At 40.4% G+C, this 20,507-nt stretch overlaps 1 protein-coding gene across 1 annotated transcript in view; it reads left to right on the forward strand.

The window, feature by feature from the left end:
• The first annotated feature begins 4,442 nt into the window (after nucleotides 1–4,442).
• Nucleotides 4,443–20,507, forward strand: part of LOC127515652 (collagen alpha-1(XXV) chain) — a 378,235-nt gene continuing 362,170 nt past the window's right edge. Inside the window, exons 1-2 of the mRNA XM_051899532.1 lie at nucleotides 4,443–4,460; nucleotides 8,852–8,878. Of these exons, the coding sequence (XP_051755492.1) occupies nucleotides 4,443–4,460; nucleotides 8,852–8,878 (45 nt within the window). The remainder of the gene's footprint in view (nucleotides 4,461–8,851; nucleotides 8,879–20,507) is intronic.

A 20,507-nucleotide genomic window follows, 5' to 3' on the forward strand; every position in this document is an offset into this window, starting at 1 on the left:
GTAGTCGATAAGGCAGGCAGAATAAACAGTGACAAGTAATCAGTCCAATCAAGTCAAGTCATCATCTGTATAGCGCTTTTTACAATACAGATTGTTTCAAAGCAGCTTCACAGTGATAATAGGAAAATTAATGGACAGAGATTGTTTTGGCTTTACAGCAGCTCTAGCAAAAAGTTATTATCGAGCTAAAGTAAGTTTTTGATTAAATTACTTTCGTTGTAAAAATCATTAATTATTAACTTAGGGGCCGCTTAAATGACACTTTTTAAAATGAAAACAGAAGACTTTTAATGCGTTCTTGCCGTTCATTTACATGTTTAGTCTATAGGTAAGCGCGTTTGAATGTGAATGTGTGCAGACGCTTAGTCTTTCTTTACAAAGTGACATCGCCAAATTACTTGTCTGGCCCGCATAATACAAAGTTATTAGTCGTTTCTTACTACAGAAGAGTCAAGTTTTAAATAGGAAAAATATCAAAACTCTTTGGTCATTTTTGAGCGAGATGCTAACGGTCTAATCAGATTCAATGAACTATGCTAAGCTATGCTAAAAGTGGTACCGCCAGACCCGGAGATCAGCTGAATGGATTCGAAAACGGTAAAATTAAACTGTAACTCTAGGGGAGTTGGAAAATGAGCATATTTTCAAAAAAAGTGGAGTGTTCCTTTAACCTTAGAATGTTTCAATTACTTAAACATACTGGATACTTCTGTGATACTTCTCCCACACACTTTACGTTGCCACAAATCTCACATATCTGAAAGTAAAAAAAAAACAGAAAATCAATTTTACAAAGAAATGAAACGAGTTAATTTTAATTTTAATACAAAAAACATGAAAAAAATATTACACATACCGTAATTGAGTTATTGTCCTAAACTGATGAGGTTTCTGAAATAGTAAAGATGACATACACTTTGTTATTATTTTTTAAAAATAAAATTACGACTCAGGTTGAAAAGAATTCATGTTCCCTTTCATGGACACGATTTGTTTTAACAGGAAATCCTATAAATTTTTAGTTTATATATGGACGAATGACAAACACACTCAATGTTTTGGTATATTTCCAAACTATATTTCAAGCAAAGTAAAATACACAGAGATGACAAAGCAGTTACTAAATAAAAAAAAAAATAAGTAAAAAAAAAAAAATATATATCATACACACAGAATCTGTCCAAACATGCAAAAATATACAGTCAGTTGAACACATATCTCGAAATGGTCAAATTTACAAATATTTGTGGACAGACATTTTAATGTGAAATCCTATAAAATTTTACAATGTAGATAATGAATACATTTAATGAAGTGTGTTTAAGCAATGTTTTGGCTTATTTGCAAAGCATATAACATTAGCAAAGAACGCTGAAATGACAAATCTGTTATTAAAAAAATAAATAAAGCGTAATCTGCCTAAATGCAAACATGATGCACAGTTAAGTCGACAGCATAGCGTTATATCTTAAAATGATCAACGTTACAAATATTACTTTTAAGAAGTTTTTACAGCTGAGAAGACCTAAAATATAAGTTAATTCGCCTTAGCAAAAATGTGCCTTCACGCTAAAACTAAGAAAACAAGATCGAATAAACAAAGTTTAAAAACATTAAGTTTAAATCATTAATAAACATATCTCACTTTGTAAAACATCCACATATATTCATCCAAATCCTCCTTTTTGCTGAGTAGATCGCCATTACCAGTTTGCCGCCTTCAGTTGTTGTTTTCTGACTCCAGACTCCAGTGAGCATGCGCAACCCTTGCATTTGCACTTTTATGGCAACAAATTAACTAGCCTATAGTTTATGTAATTTGATCAGGTTGGTCTTGGATCCATTTCATTCATGTTGTATAAGAGTAATTTGGAATAATAATAGTTATTTTATACTTTTTAAAATACATTTTATTTGAATTTTTTGCTTAATTTCAATTAGCGGTAAGAATCATTTTGTTACAGCTGCTGTAGTACCAAGTACGACGGAGACGGAGATGACGAATAATAACAATCCTTTAATGAAAACACAGGAGATTCCAAACAGGGCAAAGACAGCATACACAAGTGTAGACATAAACGAGAACGGACAAGGAGTGAAGGAGAACACAGGGTATATATACATGTGACTAACAAAGGGAGCTAAACAAGGTGATGGGATAATTAACGAGACACAGGTGGATCAAATGAACTAATCAGACAGACTGGGGAAAGACTAGGTCACAGGACACAGTACATGTAACACATTTTTGTATTGCAATCACAAAATTCTGGTCAGTTGATAATACCTAGAATATCAAAATCAACTGCGGGCGGTAGATCCTTTTCCTATTTAGCACACAACATCGGGAACAGTATTCCTGGCCTTGTTCGGGAAGCAGACAACATTCAACAACATTATTGACTTGACTGCCCTGACACTATTGGATGAGAACTAAACTGAGCTGAACGATGACATCACTGTTTTCTGCAGAGCTGCTTTATAGATTAAATGAACTAATTTAATAATTGATGATCTTTACAACGGAAATGAATCAACACTGAACTGACTTCAGCTGAACAATGACACAATTTTCTTTTAGAGCTGCTGTACAGACGAATCTGTATTGTATAAACGCTATATAAAGGTGACTTGACGATTTTTTAAGAACATTCTTTTTTTTTTAGGAATATGAATACTTCTATTATGTCTTAACAACAAAAAGAAGAAAATAGCAGTTAAGAAAATTTTTATTTTTAAGAATGTTTCGAGAATCTGACCCCAGGATTCAATTAAATGTTTAGTCCAATGTGGTCTTTTGGAACGGTTCACCCTACGGGCTGTTAACTGATTTTTGCAGCAGAGAATTATCATTGACAACAACACTATTATTGTCACGGAGACACAGCCTACGCCCACCAACACCAACGCGTCGTCACCAGATCTCCACGCTCCGCCCACTTGTTCACTCTCTCCTGAGTACTGATCACGAGCACCTGCACCTCATCTCACAAGCACTATAAAGACTCTTACTCCCCACACTTCATTGTCTGGTCTTGTTGATACAAACCTGGACTCCTTACCCGCTACTTACCTGTGTTATCCTGCTGTCTCCTCTCCATCTCCAGCGTCCTGTTCTCCGTGTTCTCCTGCCGATCCTGTTATGGAAACACTTGATTACTCTCCAGCTAAGTGACTGTATCTACGTGCTTGCATCTCTACTCACCCCATTTACTGTTGTCTCCTGTGTTCATGCCTCTGTTTAATAAACACCTGCTTATACTTACCTCTCTGTCTCCGTCTGAGTCTGACAGAAGACCAGACCCAATGCAGAGCTCCACAAACATGGGTGAGGATCATGCACCGGATCTGTTAGCCACCTTGGTTGACGCTGTATGATCCTCACTACCACCTCCATCTGCAAGCACTGCACCTGCCGTCACCGATAACCTCGTGCACGCCATCCGCCAAGCTCTCCTTCACCCAGCACCCACCGCTTCCACCGCTGCCTCTGTAAGTCCCACGGCCCGGTCAGCGACATTCTCCAGTGCGGTGGAGGATTGCAGTAGGTTTCGTCTACAATGCTCGCTCTATCTGGAAGCACAGGCTCAACTTTCTCAACCGGGCGTGCGAGGGTGGCGTTCCTGCTCTCCGGACGAGCATTGCAATGGGCTCAACCCCTCTGGGAATCCAATGCACCAGTCGCAGCCACCATTAATGATTTCTTCAGCCATTTCAGAGATGTATTCGGGCAGAATACCGCCGATCTCTCCAACGGCGCTGATAACAGCATTCCGCCAAGGACTCAACCCTCAAGTAACGCAGTTAATGGTTGTGTACGACGACTCTATGGGACTGGAAAACCTCATCCAAAAAACTATCCGAGTGGCTCAACGTTTCTCAGCATGCTCAGTGTTAACGCCCACTGCCAATCCTCTGCCCACCACACCATCTGTCACCCTTCCAGCACCTGAACAGATGCAAGTGGACTCCTACTGCCTCACCTGAGCGGAGCGTCAGAGAAGAATTCAACACCATCTCTGTCTTTACTGTGGGGTAGAGAACCACTTCATCACTGCCTGTCCTATTCGACCACCATGCCCCACGGTGAGTACCATCCAGTTACCCGCTCGTACTGCTCCTCTTACTAGAACTACTGTCCACATCCTAAATTCTCATGCCTGTGTTTCAGCTCAAGCCCTCCTCGATTCCGGTTCAGCAGGGAACTTCATCAGCAACCAGATTCTCCAAAAACTGAATGTACGCCGTAAACGATGTCAGCAGGATCTCCGCATATAGACCATCCAAGGAAAGCCGCTGGGGCGTGGTCGCATCAGGCATTTCTCCCCCACACTGACGCACTGACGGCTGCCTGTACTCGGAAGATATAACGTTCACGGTGCTGGAAGAATCCACCGCAGACATCATCCTGGGACGTCCGTGGCTTAACCAACATCAACCACATGTCCAATGGAATACGGGTGAGATTCTCAAATGGAGTGACAATTGTTTCACGAACTGCTTATCTTCTATCAAGAAATCTCCTACAAAGCTGCGATCTTCTTCTTCTTCTTCTTCTTCTTCTTCTTCTTCTTCTTCCGACTCTGATGTTCTCCCTGTCCTTACCACATCCATCGAAAGTCCTGAGACGGATCTGAAGATTGAAATCCCTCCAGAATACCGGGCGTTCCAGGATGTGTTTACCACCTCACCGGCCATGGGACTGTGCCATCGACCTGCTGCCTGGGGCTACTCTACCCAAGGGTAGAGTTTACCCATTGTCCATCCCGGAACAAAAGGCCATGGAGGAGTACGTCCAGGAAGCCCTTAAACAATGGTTTATTCGACCTTCTACATCCCCTGCCGCTTCAAGCTTCTTTGTGGCCAAGAAGGACGGAGGCTTGAGGCCGTGCATCGACTACCGCCATCTCAACTCCCAAACTGTGAAGTTCAGTTATCCCCTTCCTCTGGTCCCGGCTGATCTGGAACAGCTATGTGGAGCTTGCATCTTCTCCAAGCTGGTTCCAGCAAAGCGAGAGAGTGTGGGACTCGGCACATGTCCATCTCCAGCAGGCAGTTCGGCGACATAAGAGATATGTGGAGCCAGATAAGGCCCTACTCCCCAGTACCAGCCGGGTCAGAAGGTGTGGCTCTCGACGCGGGACATCCGTCTCCGACTGCCCTGCCGTAAGCTGAGTCCCCGGTACATAGGTCCGTTCACCATACAGAGGCAGCTCAACGAAGTCCCCTACCAACTCAACCTTCCACTACAGTACCGTATATCACCTTCATTTCATGTATCCCTACTCAAGCCCCACACTGAACCCTTATCTCCTTCTTCCACAGATCCTGGTGACGATGCGGTACCTCCTCCTCCCGACCCGGCCAAAGAGGAGACCATCTATCGGGTGCGGGCGATCCTCGACTCTTGACAACGGGGTCCACAGTTGGAGTAATTCGTTGACTGGGAGGACTATGGCCCAGAGGAATGCTCCTGGGTAAACCGTCACGACATCCTCGACCCCTCGCTCCTTACTCAATTCCACGCTGACCACCCGGACCGTCCTGCTCCCCGGGGTTGAGGTAGACCCCGTCGTCGTTGCCCCATCCGGTCGTCAGGAGCCGCCCGTGGAGGAGGGGGTACTGTCACAGAGACACGCTCCGCCCACTCGTTCACTCTCTCCTGAGTACTGATCACGAGCACCTGCACCTCATCTCACGAGCACTATAAAGACTCTTACTCCCCATACTTCATTGTCTGGTCTCGGTGATACAAACCTGGACTCCTTACCCGCTACTTACCTGTGTTATCCTGCTGTCTCCTCTCTGTCTCCAGTGTCCTGTTCTCCTGCCGATCCTGTTAAGGAAACACTTGATTACTCTCCAGCTAAGTGACTGTAAATACGTGCTTGCATCTCTACTCACCCCATTTACTGTTGTCTCCTGTGTTCTTGCCTCCGTTTAATAAACACCTGCTTATGCTTACCTCTCTGAGTCTGACAGTTATAGGCCACAACTAATACTAATATAGTTGTACTTTACAGTATTTTTTTCATCAGTTTCATAATTTCAAATGTAATATTGTTTAATCAATAAATACAGTATAGCAATGGCCCTGAATATTTTGCAGGGTTAAATCTGATATAAAGAAATGCACATCTTTTGTTTTTTTTTTTTATTTTTTATATTGGTTAATAATGTCCTGGTGTTGTGAAGCTTGGGATCGGTATGGAGTCATGTGAATAGATCAGGAACACTTCTCCCATCATTTTTGACATCACAGCATCTATTTTGTCTCTATCTTTAGGTCTTTAGACTCCAGTGGATCCAATGGATAAAATTCAGCTACTTATCTTATCAAGACAATTTACATATCACTCTTTGTGCATACAAACAAGCACTGACCTTTTGTAGCTGGACACATTTTACCAAGAAATTACTATGTTTCAATAGCACGCTGAGCAGCAAGGGTCTATCATATAATAGTGCAAAGATTTCATATTCAAAAACAACACTTAATGTTTAATGTATTCAAAGTAGGTGAAGACAGAATTTACAACCCGAATTCCGGAAATGTTGGGACGTTTTTTAAATTTGAATAAAATGAAACCTAAAAGACTTTCAAATCACATTAGCTAATATTTTATTTACAAGAGAACATAGATAACATAAATGTTTAAACTGAGAAATTTTACAATTTCATGCACAAAATGAGCTCATTTCAAATTTAATGCCTGCTACAGGTCTCAAAATAGTTGGGATGGGGGCATGTTTGCCATGGTGTAGTATCTCCTCTTCTTTTCAAAACAGTTTGAAGACCTCTGGGCATCGAGGTTATGAGTTTCTGGAGTTTTGGTGTTGGAATTTGCTCCTATTCTTGCCTGATAGGTTTCCAGCTGCTGAAGAGTTCGTGGTCGTCACTGACATATTTTTCGTTTAATGATGCGCCAAATGTTCTCTAGATGAAAGATCTGGACTGCAGGCAGGCCAATTCAGCACCTGGACTCTTCTACGATGAAGCCATGCTGTTGTAATAGCTGCAGTATGTGGTTTTGCATTGTCCTGCTGAAATACACAAGGCCTTCCCTGAAATAGATGTCATCTGGAGGGGAGCATACTGTTACACCTGTCAGCTGCTGATGCTACCATGTACCAGCAGATGGCAGCCTCTCTCTATAGACTGTTATTCCAGACTCCATTTCCCAGAACCCACTGGTCATTATTAGTTTACTGGTTTCAGCTGTGTCTCATTTATCATGTCATTACCCTGTCTATTTAAATGCCTTTTGCCATGTACTCAGTATGAAGTCTTGTTTCGTTCGTTTGTTTTGGTTTGCAGTCAGCATTCTTGAGCAGTCTCTTTGTTTTGTGGAGTTCTTAGAGTTCTCGTTCCTGTTTATATCTGTGGATGCAATGTGTTTGGACTGATACATATGTTTTGAGCCTCTGCCTGGTATGGACTATGATCTTTGGAGTATACTTGTAATAAACTGCATTTGGATCCTCACTCTCTGCTGAATTCTGTGTTTCCACCAACAAATCATTACACATATATTGCTCTAAAACCTTTATATACCTTTCAGCATTCATAGTGCCTTCCAAAACATGCAAGCTGCCCATCCTGTATGCACTTATGCATCTTCATACCATCAGAGATGCTGGCTTTTGAACTGAACGCTAAAAACATGCTGGAAGGTCTCCTTCCTCTTTTGCCCGGAGGACACAGCGTCCGTGATTTCCAACAAGAATGTCAAATTTGGACTCGTCTGACCATAGAACACTTTTCCACTTTGAAACAGTTCATTTTAAATGAGTCTTGGTCCACATGACACAACTGTGCTTCTGGACCATGTTCACATATGGCTTCCTTTTTGCATGATAGAGCTTTAGTTGGCATCTGCAGATGGCACTTCAGTTTGTGTTTACCGACAGTGGTTTCTGGAAGTATACCTGGGCCCATTTAGTAATGTCATTGACACAATCATGCCGATGAGTGATGCAGTGTCTTCTGAGGGCCCGAAGACCACGGGCATCCAATAAAGGTCTTCGGCCTTGTCCCTTACGCACAGAGATTTCTCCAGTTTCTCTGAATCTTTTGATAATGTTATGCACTGTAGATGATGAGATTTGCAAAGCTTTTGAAATTTGACGTTGAGGAACATTGTTTTTAAAGTATTCCACAATCTTTTTACGCACTCTTTCACAAATTGGAGAGCCTCTACCCATCTTTACTTCTGAGAGACTCTGCCTCTCTAAGACATCCCTTTTATAGCTAATCATGTTACAGACCTGATATCAATTCACTTAATTAATTGCTAGATGTACTCCCAGCTGAATCTTTTCAAAATTTCTTGCTTTTTCAGCCCCCGTGCCAACTTTTTTGAGACCTGTAGTAGGCATCAAATTTGAAATAAACTCATTTAGTGGATAAAAGTGTAAAATTTCTCAGTTTAAACATTTGTTATGTTATCTATGTTCTATTGTAAATAACATATTGGCTCATGTGATTTGAAAGTCTTTTAGTTTTTATTTTATTCAAATTTAAAAAACATCCAAACATTTCCGGAATTCGGGTTGTATGTCATCATGTTGAAAGGCAGAGAGAGTCACCTTGTCAGCCTGAAAATGAGTAGAACAACTGGAGCGTGACACTAAAAGCATAATCCCATTCACTCTTGAACTCAGCATGTGTGGGACACTGTGCATCTTTATATTCTGTAGATGTGTGTTATATGTGGAATTCATGTATAGCATACAAATATATACAATCCATGTTGTAACATGTTTTTTTTCTTTTCTTTTCTTTTTTTTTTACGTTTCAGTTTATGGAGCAAAGTTTAAATTTTTTCTTCTCTTTTATAATTCCCATTAGGGTCCACCTGGCCCAAAAGGTGACAAGGTAAGAACCCTTTAAACAATTTTTACATCAACAAATCACATTTTTCATAGCTTCACAAATATTTAATATTCTATTCTAATATTCTATTAAGTTTCTATGGTTTCAATGATGACAGTTTGAATGTCAGGGCAGAGGGGTTTTTTTGTTTGTTTTTTTAATAAACATATAAATTAACAATATTAATAACATTTCCTGCAGAATGTTCCATGTGTCAGGGTTACATCTGTTTTGGACTCTGTTTGTTTTGTCATTTGTCTTCCTTTGTTCAGTTTTTCCCACCATTATTTAGTTCCCTTGGTTACAGTGTTTCTTATTAATTATCTTGTTAAGTTCCCTTTGTTTGCTGTGCATATATACCCTGTGTTCTCCCTCTGTCTCTGTCGGTTCTCGTTTGCACGTAGAGTGGTTTTTCCTGAGTTTCTCCTGTTATTTGGAAGTAAAAGTCTACCTTCCTGTATTCTGCCTCGTCTTGAGAGTTCCTAACCACCATTACGTGACAGAAGAACCGACCTAACCAAAAGCATGATCCTGGCTGAGAACAATCTTTGGGGCCTACGGCAGAATGGTAGGCTTTTGGAGAGGTATGTGGAGGAGTTTCTCGAGCACTCCTATCGGGTGAGCTGGCCTGATGCTTCTCTCAATGTGTGTTTTCATATGGGACTGGATAGGGATACCATTCGGTATAGCAAACCTGCTTGTTATTTCTCCCTAGTCGAGTCTCTTAATCTTATTCTCTATTTAAATGGTTCTAATTTTAAAGTTGAGGAAGTTTAAGAAGGGTATCTTCCTCATCTAGCCCCATCGAAGACACACATAGCGTCGGCAGCTCACCCTAAGCCGGTTCCCTCCACATACCCCTCCAATGGATCCATCCATTTCTGCCCTACAACACTTCCCCAAGTCCTCAGTCCAGAGATAAAGATGGCTGCCATCCCAGAGCCTCGTTGCAAGATGGCTGCCATCTCAGATGGCAGCCATCTCAGAGCTGCCATCTCAGAGCCTCCTCCCAAGTCAGCTCCGGACTCCGCTCCAGTCCCAGAGTCCGCTCCAGACTCCGCTCCAGTCCCCAAGTCCACTCCAGACTCCGCTCCTGTCCCTGAGCCCGCTCAAGAGTCAGCTCCAGCCCAGAAACCCACGGCTCTTCCCAAGGAAATTTGCACAACCTGCCATGGCGCCCCGAACTGCCGGTACCCGCCATGTTGCGCCGAACTGCCGGTACCATCCTGGAGGCATCCTACCAGTCCTCACCTGCCCACGACCTCCAGGGTGTGGGTGTGATGTAATTTTGAACAAAATCTGCCCATTTTGCAGGTGCTTTTGAATTTGATCTGGTGGTTCGACTCACCAGTGCACAGAGATGGGCACTCGAGTTAGTGACTCGGACTCGAGTCGCATTTTAATAGACTTCAGACTTGACTCAGACTCGACCTGAAATGACTTCAGACTTGACTCGGCACAAAAGACTCGTAAATATTTTAAAACCTTATATTTTACCCTTAACTACTGATATAATAAAGAATTTTTGTTGTATTTGAATGGTTTTATAATATCTGCGTCACATATACTTCCCTATTTGTTGTGGTAGATCGGACTCGTCATAGAATTTGATTACGTATGTCCGTGTATTGCGCGTAAACTCCGAAATGTCATAAGAGTCCCATGAAACATGACGGGAGCCACTGTGCTATGTTTTTTCGTTTGGGTTTGTTAACGTGTCAAATCGCCTAGATGAACAGAATGTGGGAAATTAAAGACACCGGAACGACAACATCAAATTTTATGAGACACATCCACAAAGGTTAGTCACATTAACTCACACAGCTAGCCATTTTACTGTGGTGTAGCTGCATGGGTCATTTGGATTGCCAGCCTGTTAAAATATGAACAACAACAAAAAAAAAATCTAGCCTTTAAACCTAGCACTACGTTTTATCAATTTTTTTGTATTATATCCAGCTTTTCTCTTTCTTAATTTGTGTCCATAAGAGAGAGATATAAAGAGATGTTAATCCATTTATTACTTAAAGCTAATATTTTAATATTCAATCAGCATGTGTAGAGTTTTCTATTGACATTCTTAAACATTGTGAGGTTTGATATTTTCTGATAATGACTGTCGTCAATAACAACGAAGCTGTATAACAAACTGCTGTATAACAAACCGTGACTCACTGGTGCCATCTTGCGTCCACTTAGTGACTGTATTGAAAATGACTACTCGTGTTGCCAGGACGATTCTTTTGTACGTTGTAATGGATTATAAAGTGACAAGCTGGATTTACATTATCCCTTACATCATAGGACCTTAATTTCAAACAAAACAGATGATAGAAAGATCATATTATTTTGTCTATATAATACAACTAGGATAAAAAAAATAGGATTTGGTATGAGATTTTTTTTTTTTTTTTTAATGACTCGAGACTCGACTCGGACTCGTGACAAAAGACTCCAGACTTGACTCGGACTCCAGCTTAAAGACTTCAGACTTGACTCGGATTCCAGATAAAAGACTAGTGAACATCTCTGCCAGTGCAAACTGTTAGGCAACTTCATACCAGCTGTTAAACACAAACAGCCATTGGTCAGCGATGATGATATAATAGAAAATATCTTTTCCAGTTTATTTCTTCCCTGAGTTCATCACATATTCTTAGCTGGCTAACACATGATTGAAGAATGAAGTGAAGAAGAGTGAAGCGTTTTTGCTTTGAGTATACTGGAGTCTTCATTCTCAACAATTACCACCACTGTTAAAATAGAGAATATAACACAAATAGCACTATGTCTTCTTCTCTGATTCCAGCTGTAAGTATTCTGGTCAAATATCAAATGATTTCTTCACTTTGTTCATAATTAGATTTCAGCATAATAAAGAATGGATTTCATTGGAGCTCTGCAGTCGATCACTGCATATGGAGTGTCCCTGGCCTCAAGGCTCATTTTGGAATAACTAATCCACATTTCATTAATGCTTTCCCAGCAGGCCCCAAGCTCAGGTTTTTTTTTATGCTTTACAGAACATCCCTATAAAACAGATGCCAAGGTTGGAAAAACTAGTGAATTGTGTTTTTACTAGTCCCTACAAGCAGTGACCAACCTTTATCCAGTGTGGAAAGATTAAAACAAAAATCAAAAAGTGTTGGAGGGTCCTCACATATAATGGAAAGATGCTGTCATTGCTTTGGTCAAGATGGAGCTGCAAATGTTTTTGGTAACACTTTACAATAAGGTTTAATTAGTCAACATAATGTATTATAGTTTTTCCTCAATTGATTTCACACATTTCTCCAAACTCGGATCACTGTTCTCAAAACAGTTACCACAGTGATCTGAACACTTTGTAATTCTCCTAAACAGACTGTACGTTTTTATTCATTTCACACAAATTGCAAATCATGTGAATCATTTTCTCAAAACACTGTGCACAAAGTTTTCAAACGTTTTTAGGAAAAAGAAAAAACGATTACAGCTTTTTTTATTGGTTTTACATAATTCTCAAACATTTATGTACCATTTGTCCAAACACAATAAACAAAACTCTGGAATTTGTCATATTATCAAATGCACTCTGTATGTTTTAAATTGGCCCCAAAATGATAACTGCTTGGTTAATAATACACACAACACAGGGAATTCAGTTTTCCTATCGGTTCACACATTTATCACAATTGCATTATGTAACAGGGAAAGTATGAAAGGGAAAGTATACATAGAGCAATAGAGCAAGAAAAGAATAAGAATATGCAAGAAAAGGGGAAAATAAAGAGGTGTAAGTGTAAAGTGGTGGTGTGGGTAGAGGAAGGGGTGTAATTAGAAGGAATGGAAGAGTGGAACAGATAGAGGGAGATCATATGAGGAGAGAGGAGGATGTAAAAAAGGAAGAGAGGAGAAGAGATGGGCTTATATTTTTATAAGAAAAATAAAATACTTTGGCATAATTTTATGTTTGAATATACATATAAAAATATGTATAAATATCAGTAGTTTTAAAGCAGTTGAGAATTTTTGAAACAGTTGAAAAATTTCAACAAAACATTTGTTACAGTATTTATTAATCTTTGTTCATGTTAGTTAATAAAAACAGTCATTCATTGTTTGTTTATGTTAACTAATGTTAACAAACACAACTTTTGATTTTAATAATTTTAGTGAATGTTGAAATTAACATTAATTTAGATTAATAAATGCTGTAGAAGTATTGTTCATTCTTAATTCATTTTAACTAAAGTAGTTAACTAATGTTAGCTAATGAAACCTTATTGTAAAGCGTTACCATGTTTTTTATGGTGAACACACATGCTTCAGTAAAGAATATTTTGTTATTGATCAGTGTGCGGAAGTATTGCATTTGAAATATTCACATTCCTTATATGGAAGGCTGAGTGCATGGCTGTAGCCAGCTAAGAGGTCTCCGAGGTCTGAACCTCAGTAAATTTTCATATTCCAAAATGAAATTTGAAATTTCCTTTCAAAAGGGAACTCGCACTGCATCCTGAGACACATTAGGGAACGCCTCAGCGTGACTGATGGCTGAAGCACAGTAAAATCACGACAGCTGTTTTTGCCAGTGACATCCATGACGTCACTACTAGTGTGACCAGGGACTGTTTTGATGAAAGTTTACTCAAACGACAATGACAAGTGACAAGCGCTTCAGGAAGTGTTCCGATCCATGTCCGAGGTTTTTGACACCTTATGACACATACGACTTGTGCATTTCCTGTCTGGGTAAAGAGCATGCACGCTCAGCCCTTGAGGGTAGAGGGATAGTCATCTATGCCCCGCTGCTCGGGTCCCACTCACGCTGAGGTAGAGAGGAGACTGAGATTGTGGGGATCTCAGGTGAAGCTTGCTCAGGAGTTTGAGAGAGATGTAAGTTTCTCATGCACCTCAGCAGCTGACGAGAGTGAGCTGCTGGTAGATGATGTACTGTCTTTAGTTACCACTTGTAGTACACTATGGGTTCAAGTGTACTATAAGTGGTAGCTAAATAATAAAAAAAAATAATACAGAGATAGTATATTAGAAGCACATTTTAGTTCATATTTCATGGTGTCTCAAAATAGCAGTTGAGTACACTTAGATGCTCTTAAGATTATCTTAAGAAGAAGTACTAAAGATGAATTTTTAGTAAATTAATTACAAAATTAGTGCATGAAAATAGAGCACTTTAAGTACATTATAGAAATGTACTTTTTAAAAAAAAAAAATTTTTTTACCTGGGTATTACTGCTTAAAAAAAAAAAAAAAAAAAAAAAAAAAAAGGGGGGGGGTTGGTTAGGGTTGTGTTGGTTTGGGTGTTTTGGTTTGGGTGTTTTGGTTTTTTCTTCTATAATCCGTACAAAACCTGAACGTTCCATCTGGTTTTTTAACTAATAAACACGGCGAAGCCCAACTCGAACAAGACGGTTTTGCAATGTTATTTTTCAGCATATACTGAATCTCTGACTCCAATTTTAGACGTTTTTCAACAGGAACACGATAAAAACGCTGGCGTATAGGTGGAGCATCACCCACATCTACGTCGTGCTCTATTAAGTGAGTTTGTGTTGGGACATCCCCAAACAGTGACGGAAACTCGCCTATCAATTGTGACAGCTCTGCTTGTTGTACAACAGATAAATGGGTCAAAAATTCTCCAAATCATTTAGAGTCTCTGAATTTTTTAAACGAGGTTGCAATACAGCGTCATCTAAAACTTTAATACCCTCAGTCTCTCCTACCGAAGATCGACTCAGCCCATCAGTCACAGAACTGACCACAGCAGATGACTTAACATCAGATTGTTTACAATTGCGGGAAAAAAAAAGGTTTTCATAAATTCACATGACAGATTTGGGTCATTTTCTTTCTGTCTGGAGTTGCAATTTCATAATTAAGATCAGATAGAGCACGCACAACAGTATATGGTCCCACAAACTTTGCGCAAAACGGAGAGCCCACTAAAGGCAGCAATGCCAAAACCCGATCCTCCGAATTAAATACACGCTGTTCAGACTGGCGATCAAAAAGCTTTTTCATCTTTATTTGCGCCTTTTCTAAATTTTTTCGTGCAGCTTGACCAGCTAAAAACAAGCGTCTGCGAAAACCATTGACATACTCCAGCAAACTTCATGGTGGCTGTTTTCCCTTTAACTGATCGCCCACAACGGCAAGCAGACCACACACCTTATGTCCAAAAACTAATTTGTTGGGACTAAAACCCAAACTAGACTGTGTAACCTCCCTTGCGGCTAACAAAAGCCATGGAAGTTCTTCCTCCCAGTCTCAATTTAATTCAACGCAATACGCATGCAAGAGGGACTTGAGGGTTTGATGAAACCGTTCCAGCGCACCCTGGCTCTGAGGATGGTATGCGCTGGACCGGCTGTGTTTAACTCTCAACTGTTTTAAGATCTCCGCGAACATATTAGACGTGAAGTTCGTTCCCTGGTCACTCTGAATGACCTTAGGGGAAGATTGAAATAAATTGAGACAGGGCCTTAACTACAGATCGAGTTGTAACATTGCGCAACGCATAAGCTGCTAGGGAACGAGTATTTTGATTTGTATTTTAATAGTCAAAAGAAATTTACTTCCCGACTTAGAAGGAGGTAATGGACCAACACAGTCTATTAAAAGGTGCTCAAAAGGTTGATCCACTGGAGGTATTAGACACAATGGGGCCTGTTTCAGTGGCTGATTAGGTTTCCTCGTCACTTGGCACGCATGACATGTTTTAATAAACCACGAGATATCTTTTTTCAACCGCGGACAATAAAAATGCTTTAGAACTCTGTCGTACGTCTTTTTTACACCTAAGTGACCGGCTATATCACCGTGAGCCAACCGGAGTACATCATCTCTAAATTTCTCCGGTACAACAACTTGAACTATTGACTCACCACCACAATCTTCTCTTTGAGCAACCACTTACGCAGCAGCACTCCATCACCTATAAAGTATCCAGTTGCGGAACTCTCCACATCCTCCGGTGGCAGAACAGCAGCAAACAAAGTTTTCAACCCAGGATCATCCCGCTGGGCGACCACCAATTTTGCACGAGAAAAATTAGACAAGAGAGACAATCCAGGAGCAACAAACTTAACCGGTGTGTGGGTATCACACAAATTAGCACCCTCATCATTTAGCCTTTTGATCTTAGACTGCGTAACAACACAAGAGGCACCCTCAGACAACTCACCACACCCCTGATCGGGAAGAGAAGACGGCGTCACAATCGGTGATGGGGCCAGTACCGGCCACACACTCTCACCAGCCAAGTTGTTTCCCAAAATGACCTCCACTGCCTCCACCGGCAAAGAAGGGTGCACCCCCATAGTCACTTCCCCATTGACTAACTGGGACTGCAAAATTAACTTGTGCAGAGGAACAGACAACGTTTGGAGTGTAATTCCTTGGATCAAAACATTCTTACCAGCATATGAAGTGGATGAAAATGGAAGAACAGAATCCAAAATAAAGGACTCTGACGATCCTGTATCTCACAGGACTCTCACCGGCACACCTTCCTGCCCCTCAAAAGAGACACAAACCCTTCAGAAATAAAAAGGTACATACCCTGTGTGTTCAATTTCGGAAAAGTTCCTTTTTATCACGGACATATTTTCCGCAGATAAACAACTCGTTAAAAGAACAGGTGCAGAGTTTTTATCCTTGCCGCGTCCCTGTTTACTTTTAAGTGCGGGACATTCATTCTTCCAATGTCCGACTTCCAGTTAATAACGACACACTGAATCAGTTATCACCCTCTGAGAAGGTGGTCCTCGATCACTTTGTTGCAATAGTTTGGAATTAAGATTTCCGTTACCCCGATTCTCATAAACAAATTGGTTCTTGTGTGTCAAAACGAAATCGTCTACTAACGATGCAGCTTCAATAGCAGTGCGAGGTTTATTTTCGTTAATATAAACTGCAGTTTGATCGGGAACGATGTTTTTTTTAACTGTTCAGTAATCATCATTTTGCGCAACTCACCAAATGACTGTACGTTAGATGTTGTACACCAGCGATCAAAGTGGTTACTTAACTCTCTGGTAACCTCCACATGTGTTTGTCTCTCACCTTTTCTCCAAGTACGAAAACGCTGGCGATAAGCTTCTGGGACCAGCTCAAAGGCTTTTAACACTGCAGACTTTACGCTATCATAATTCTTTCTTTCCTCGACTAAAAGAGCAGTAAACGCTTCCTGAGCTTTCCCTACTAAAACAGATTGAAGCATAACTGTGCGGTCAGACTCAGGCCATCCCCGTTCATCAGCTATACTCTCTCATTAAACGCAGGCAACAATTTCAAATTATGAATTATGTCAAACGAACAATCCGTGCGATCGATAGATCTACTCTCACCTCAAAGTTTTAAACTCTCAAACTTTAATTGAAACTCTTGATTTTGTCGCTCTGCAACCAATTTTTGCTCATGCTTAATTTTCTCAAATTCCATTTCACGTTGTCTCATCAAATCATCCAATTTACGTTTTTCTATTTCGATTTCACGTTCACGCATCTCCTTTTCATGCAACTGTTGCATTCTAATAAGTTCTTTCTGTTGCTCAAACGACAAACCAACTAATGAAACTGATGATTTTTGAACTGCAGGACTAGCCCCAGCTGTTACTTGTTCTAGCATAATTGGTAAAATCTGAAGGTCGCCTAACTTGTGTCTTACTATTTCTCGCAGCTCGTCTTTTCTCAATCGCTTATCAACGCCACTCAATTCATATCGATCTACAATTTCCCACAACTGTTTCTTAGAACACAGATTTAATAGCTCATCTGAAGGTACTTTACAAAACTGCTCAACTGATGTCATTATGCAACAATCCGAAATCAAAAATCACGCAAATTAATTTAACAAATTTGGCTTACCCACAATTCAGCTCAGGTAATTCTTACGGTCAAAACTGTGCACACATTCTCCACCTCCCCACCTAATCCTAACAAAAAAACCCTCTACCTAACTACCCCCTAGTCTTCGTGTGCTCCCAAGAGTCAATCCCTTTGAAGCACCCAAATACCGCTGGCGTGGAACCGAACAAACAGTCCAGAACTACCACCACGGCAGTGCACTCGACCCAGGAGACACACAAAAATAACAAACTAAAACAAAAAAACAACGCAAAGCGTTGCTACAACCTAACTGGGGAGTATACAAATTACATAGTTTTAAAACCCAAGAACTTACCTTTTCTAGAGCTGACAAAAAATACAAACCGACGCTCCAAACAAATTTTCCGCTCTGTCTCTCCACATAAATAATTAAACGAATAACGTCAAACAAATTAACAAAAATTAAATTGGACGAACCCCCATATGTTACACCTGGCTCAAAGATGTAACATTAAGGGAGACAACATGGCGGAATAACTTCAAACATAATATTTATTAACCCAAATAACATAATCAAAAAGTCAGTATCAGTAGAGTCAATCAGTATGAACTGCGCATGAGTGGATGCATCAATTGAAATGTTGTCAGTGCAAATGAATGGATGTAAAACAAAATACAAAATAACAGCATTAGAGCGCGGTCCTGGCAAACTGCTCCCCAAACAAGAGCTGAGCAGCCGCCCCGATGAACTCCCGCACCATGTTTAAATAAGGCCCATGATGAGGAACAGGTGTACTGAAGTCACGCCCCAATCTCATGACCTGCAACGAAGGAAAAATCAAAACACCCAAACCAACACAACCCTAACACTGCCATGCGAGCCACAAATTAAAGCTAGTAAAGTACTCAAGTAGCAGTTTGTCAGCTACAGCCTCCTTGGTAGTTAAGCTGTTCTATGCATTCCTCAGTACTCCCCTTTTATTGCAGGGTCATTATGCTGAGTACATTGCTCCTAGGGCTAGGCAGCTGCCAGCTATACCAGGCTGGCAGCTGTTGTGAGCACTCTGCCTCCAATATCTCTTGCTAGAGTTTAGTGGCGCTTCTAAGTTGCTGGCCCTCTCTGGGCCTCCTTAGCAGTAACCGCTTTTAGGTTGAGAGCAGTACTTTTTATATAGCTTATGCATTAGTACTATTGCTCCCTAGAACTCTCTAGTCAGCATCATGCTGTAAGGCTCCACAGGGGCCTCCATGATATTATTCCAAAAAAAAAAAAAAAAAAAAAAAAAAATTATGATACCTGTTGTTAGAGTGGGCAGGTTGTTGGCTAAAGCTAATTAGAGCTTTTAGCCTCCCTGGCAAATTCAGGGGTTGACAGAATGTCCCCCTTGAAAGTGGCAGGTTAAGGTCCCTAGGGCCTGGGCCATACTCCCTTAAAGGAATCTGCCTTATAGATTAGGGCGTGCTTCCAAGCCTTTGAGCTCGTCTCTGGGCCATGTCCTTCCATTCTGGAATTGTGAAGGTGCGTCCTCATTGAGGCATGATGCTTGAGCAGTAGCCGTAGGGAGTAGTGTCATCAACAGCTAGACTGGTGTGTACAAATAAGGGAGTTTAACTCTAGTACATCAGACTTAAATTTTCCTGCCTAAATTTAAAGATCAGTAAGACAGATATGAGGACAAAAAGGAGAGCAACAGGGAATAAGATGATAAAGATCAGGGCCCGTATGTATAAAGCCGCTCAGAGTAAAATTTTAGGCTCAAGTGTGTCAGAATTCTAAGAATGACATTTTACTTATTTTTTAATTTTACTAATTTTACTCTTATTCTTAAGTCTAAGAATAAGAGTAAAATTAAGTATGATTAATAAAGGTTCCTAAGTGTCAAGACTGGGTCTTAGCTCCTAAATTATTTAAGAGAACTGGAGAGGTCTCTTAACCTAGTTAAGAGTAACAAGATGGCAGCAAAGAAGAGGAGACACACGCTTTCCAATGAAGATATGATGTATTGGAGTTATGATATAAACTTGATTGTCAATTCTTTTTGTAACTGACCTAATAAGAAATGTAATAACTTTAAATAAATGTATTAAATGTAATAAATATTACTTAAACAATAATTAATATGTTTAATGCATTTTAATACATTTAAAGGTGCTGTATGTGATTCATTCAACAACGAAATTCGTTGTTGAACACTGTTGATATTTGAAATCAACCCAAACAAACACACCCCTCTCTTCATTGCGCCGCCTCCAAAACTCACACTCCAATACAAATCACCCTGCTCCGAGTCGGTCTCAAACCCTGGCCTGAACGCTGCTGGCATGCGAGGCGAGTGCACTAACAATGACGCTAAACACCTCATGCTCTAGCGGGTGTCAACTGCACAACTCTCACTATTTGGCTGCTGTTACACAAGCAATACGAGAGTGGATGTCTGTTTATCACAGCTGACGGGCAACAAAATGCTTCACGAAAAATAAAGCATAGATGATTAACGAACGACAAGGAAACACAAAAAATTAACGTACAGTACACAAGAGTAAATACAAACAAGAGTTTGTTAATCACCAACAGAACAGCAGCTCCAGACAATCAAAACCTAGTGTTACTTATATGAGAAGGAATCAAAGCAGACTCCTCATCTGTTTTCAGGCCTTCCTGCTTAGCTCTCTCCAGCGCTGGAAATTTTTTTCTAATATAAACGCGGTCCTAAAGCGCTTGCCCAGTCATAAACCTTCATTGCAGTGATATTCTTTTGAGCTCTTTAGTATTGTGTAAACTTACCACACCAAACATA

Source organism: Ctenopharyngodon idella, chromosome 7, assembly GCF_019924925.1.
Source record: "Ctenopharyngodon idella isolate HZGC_01 chromosome 7, HZGC01, whole genome shotgun sequence".
In the NCBI taxonomy this organism is placed as follows: Eukaryota; Metazoa; Chordata; class Actinopteri; order Cypriniformes; family Xenocyprididae; genus Ctenopharyngodon; species Ctenopharyngodon idella.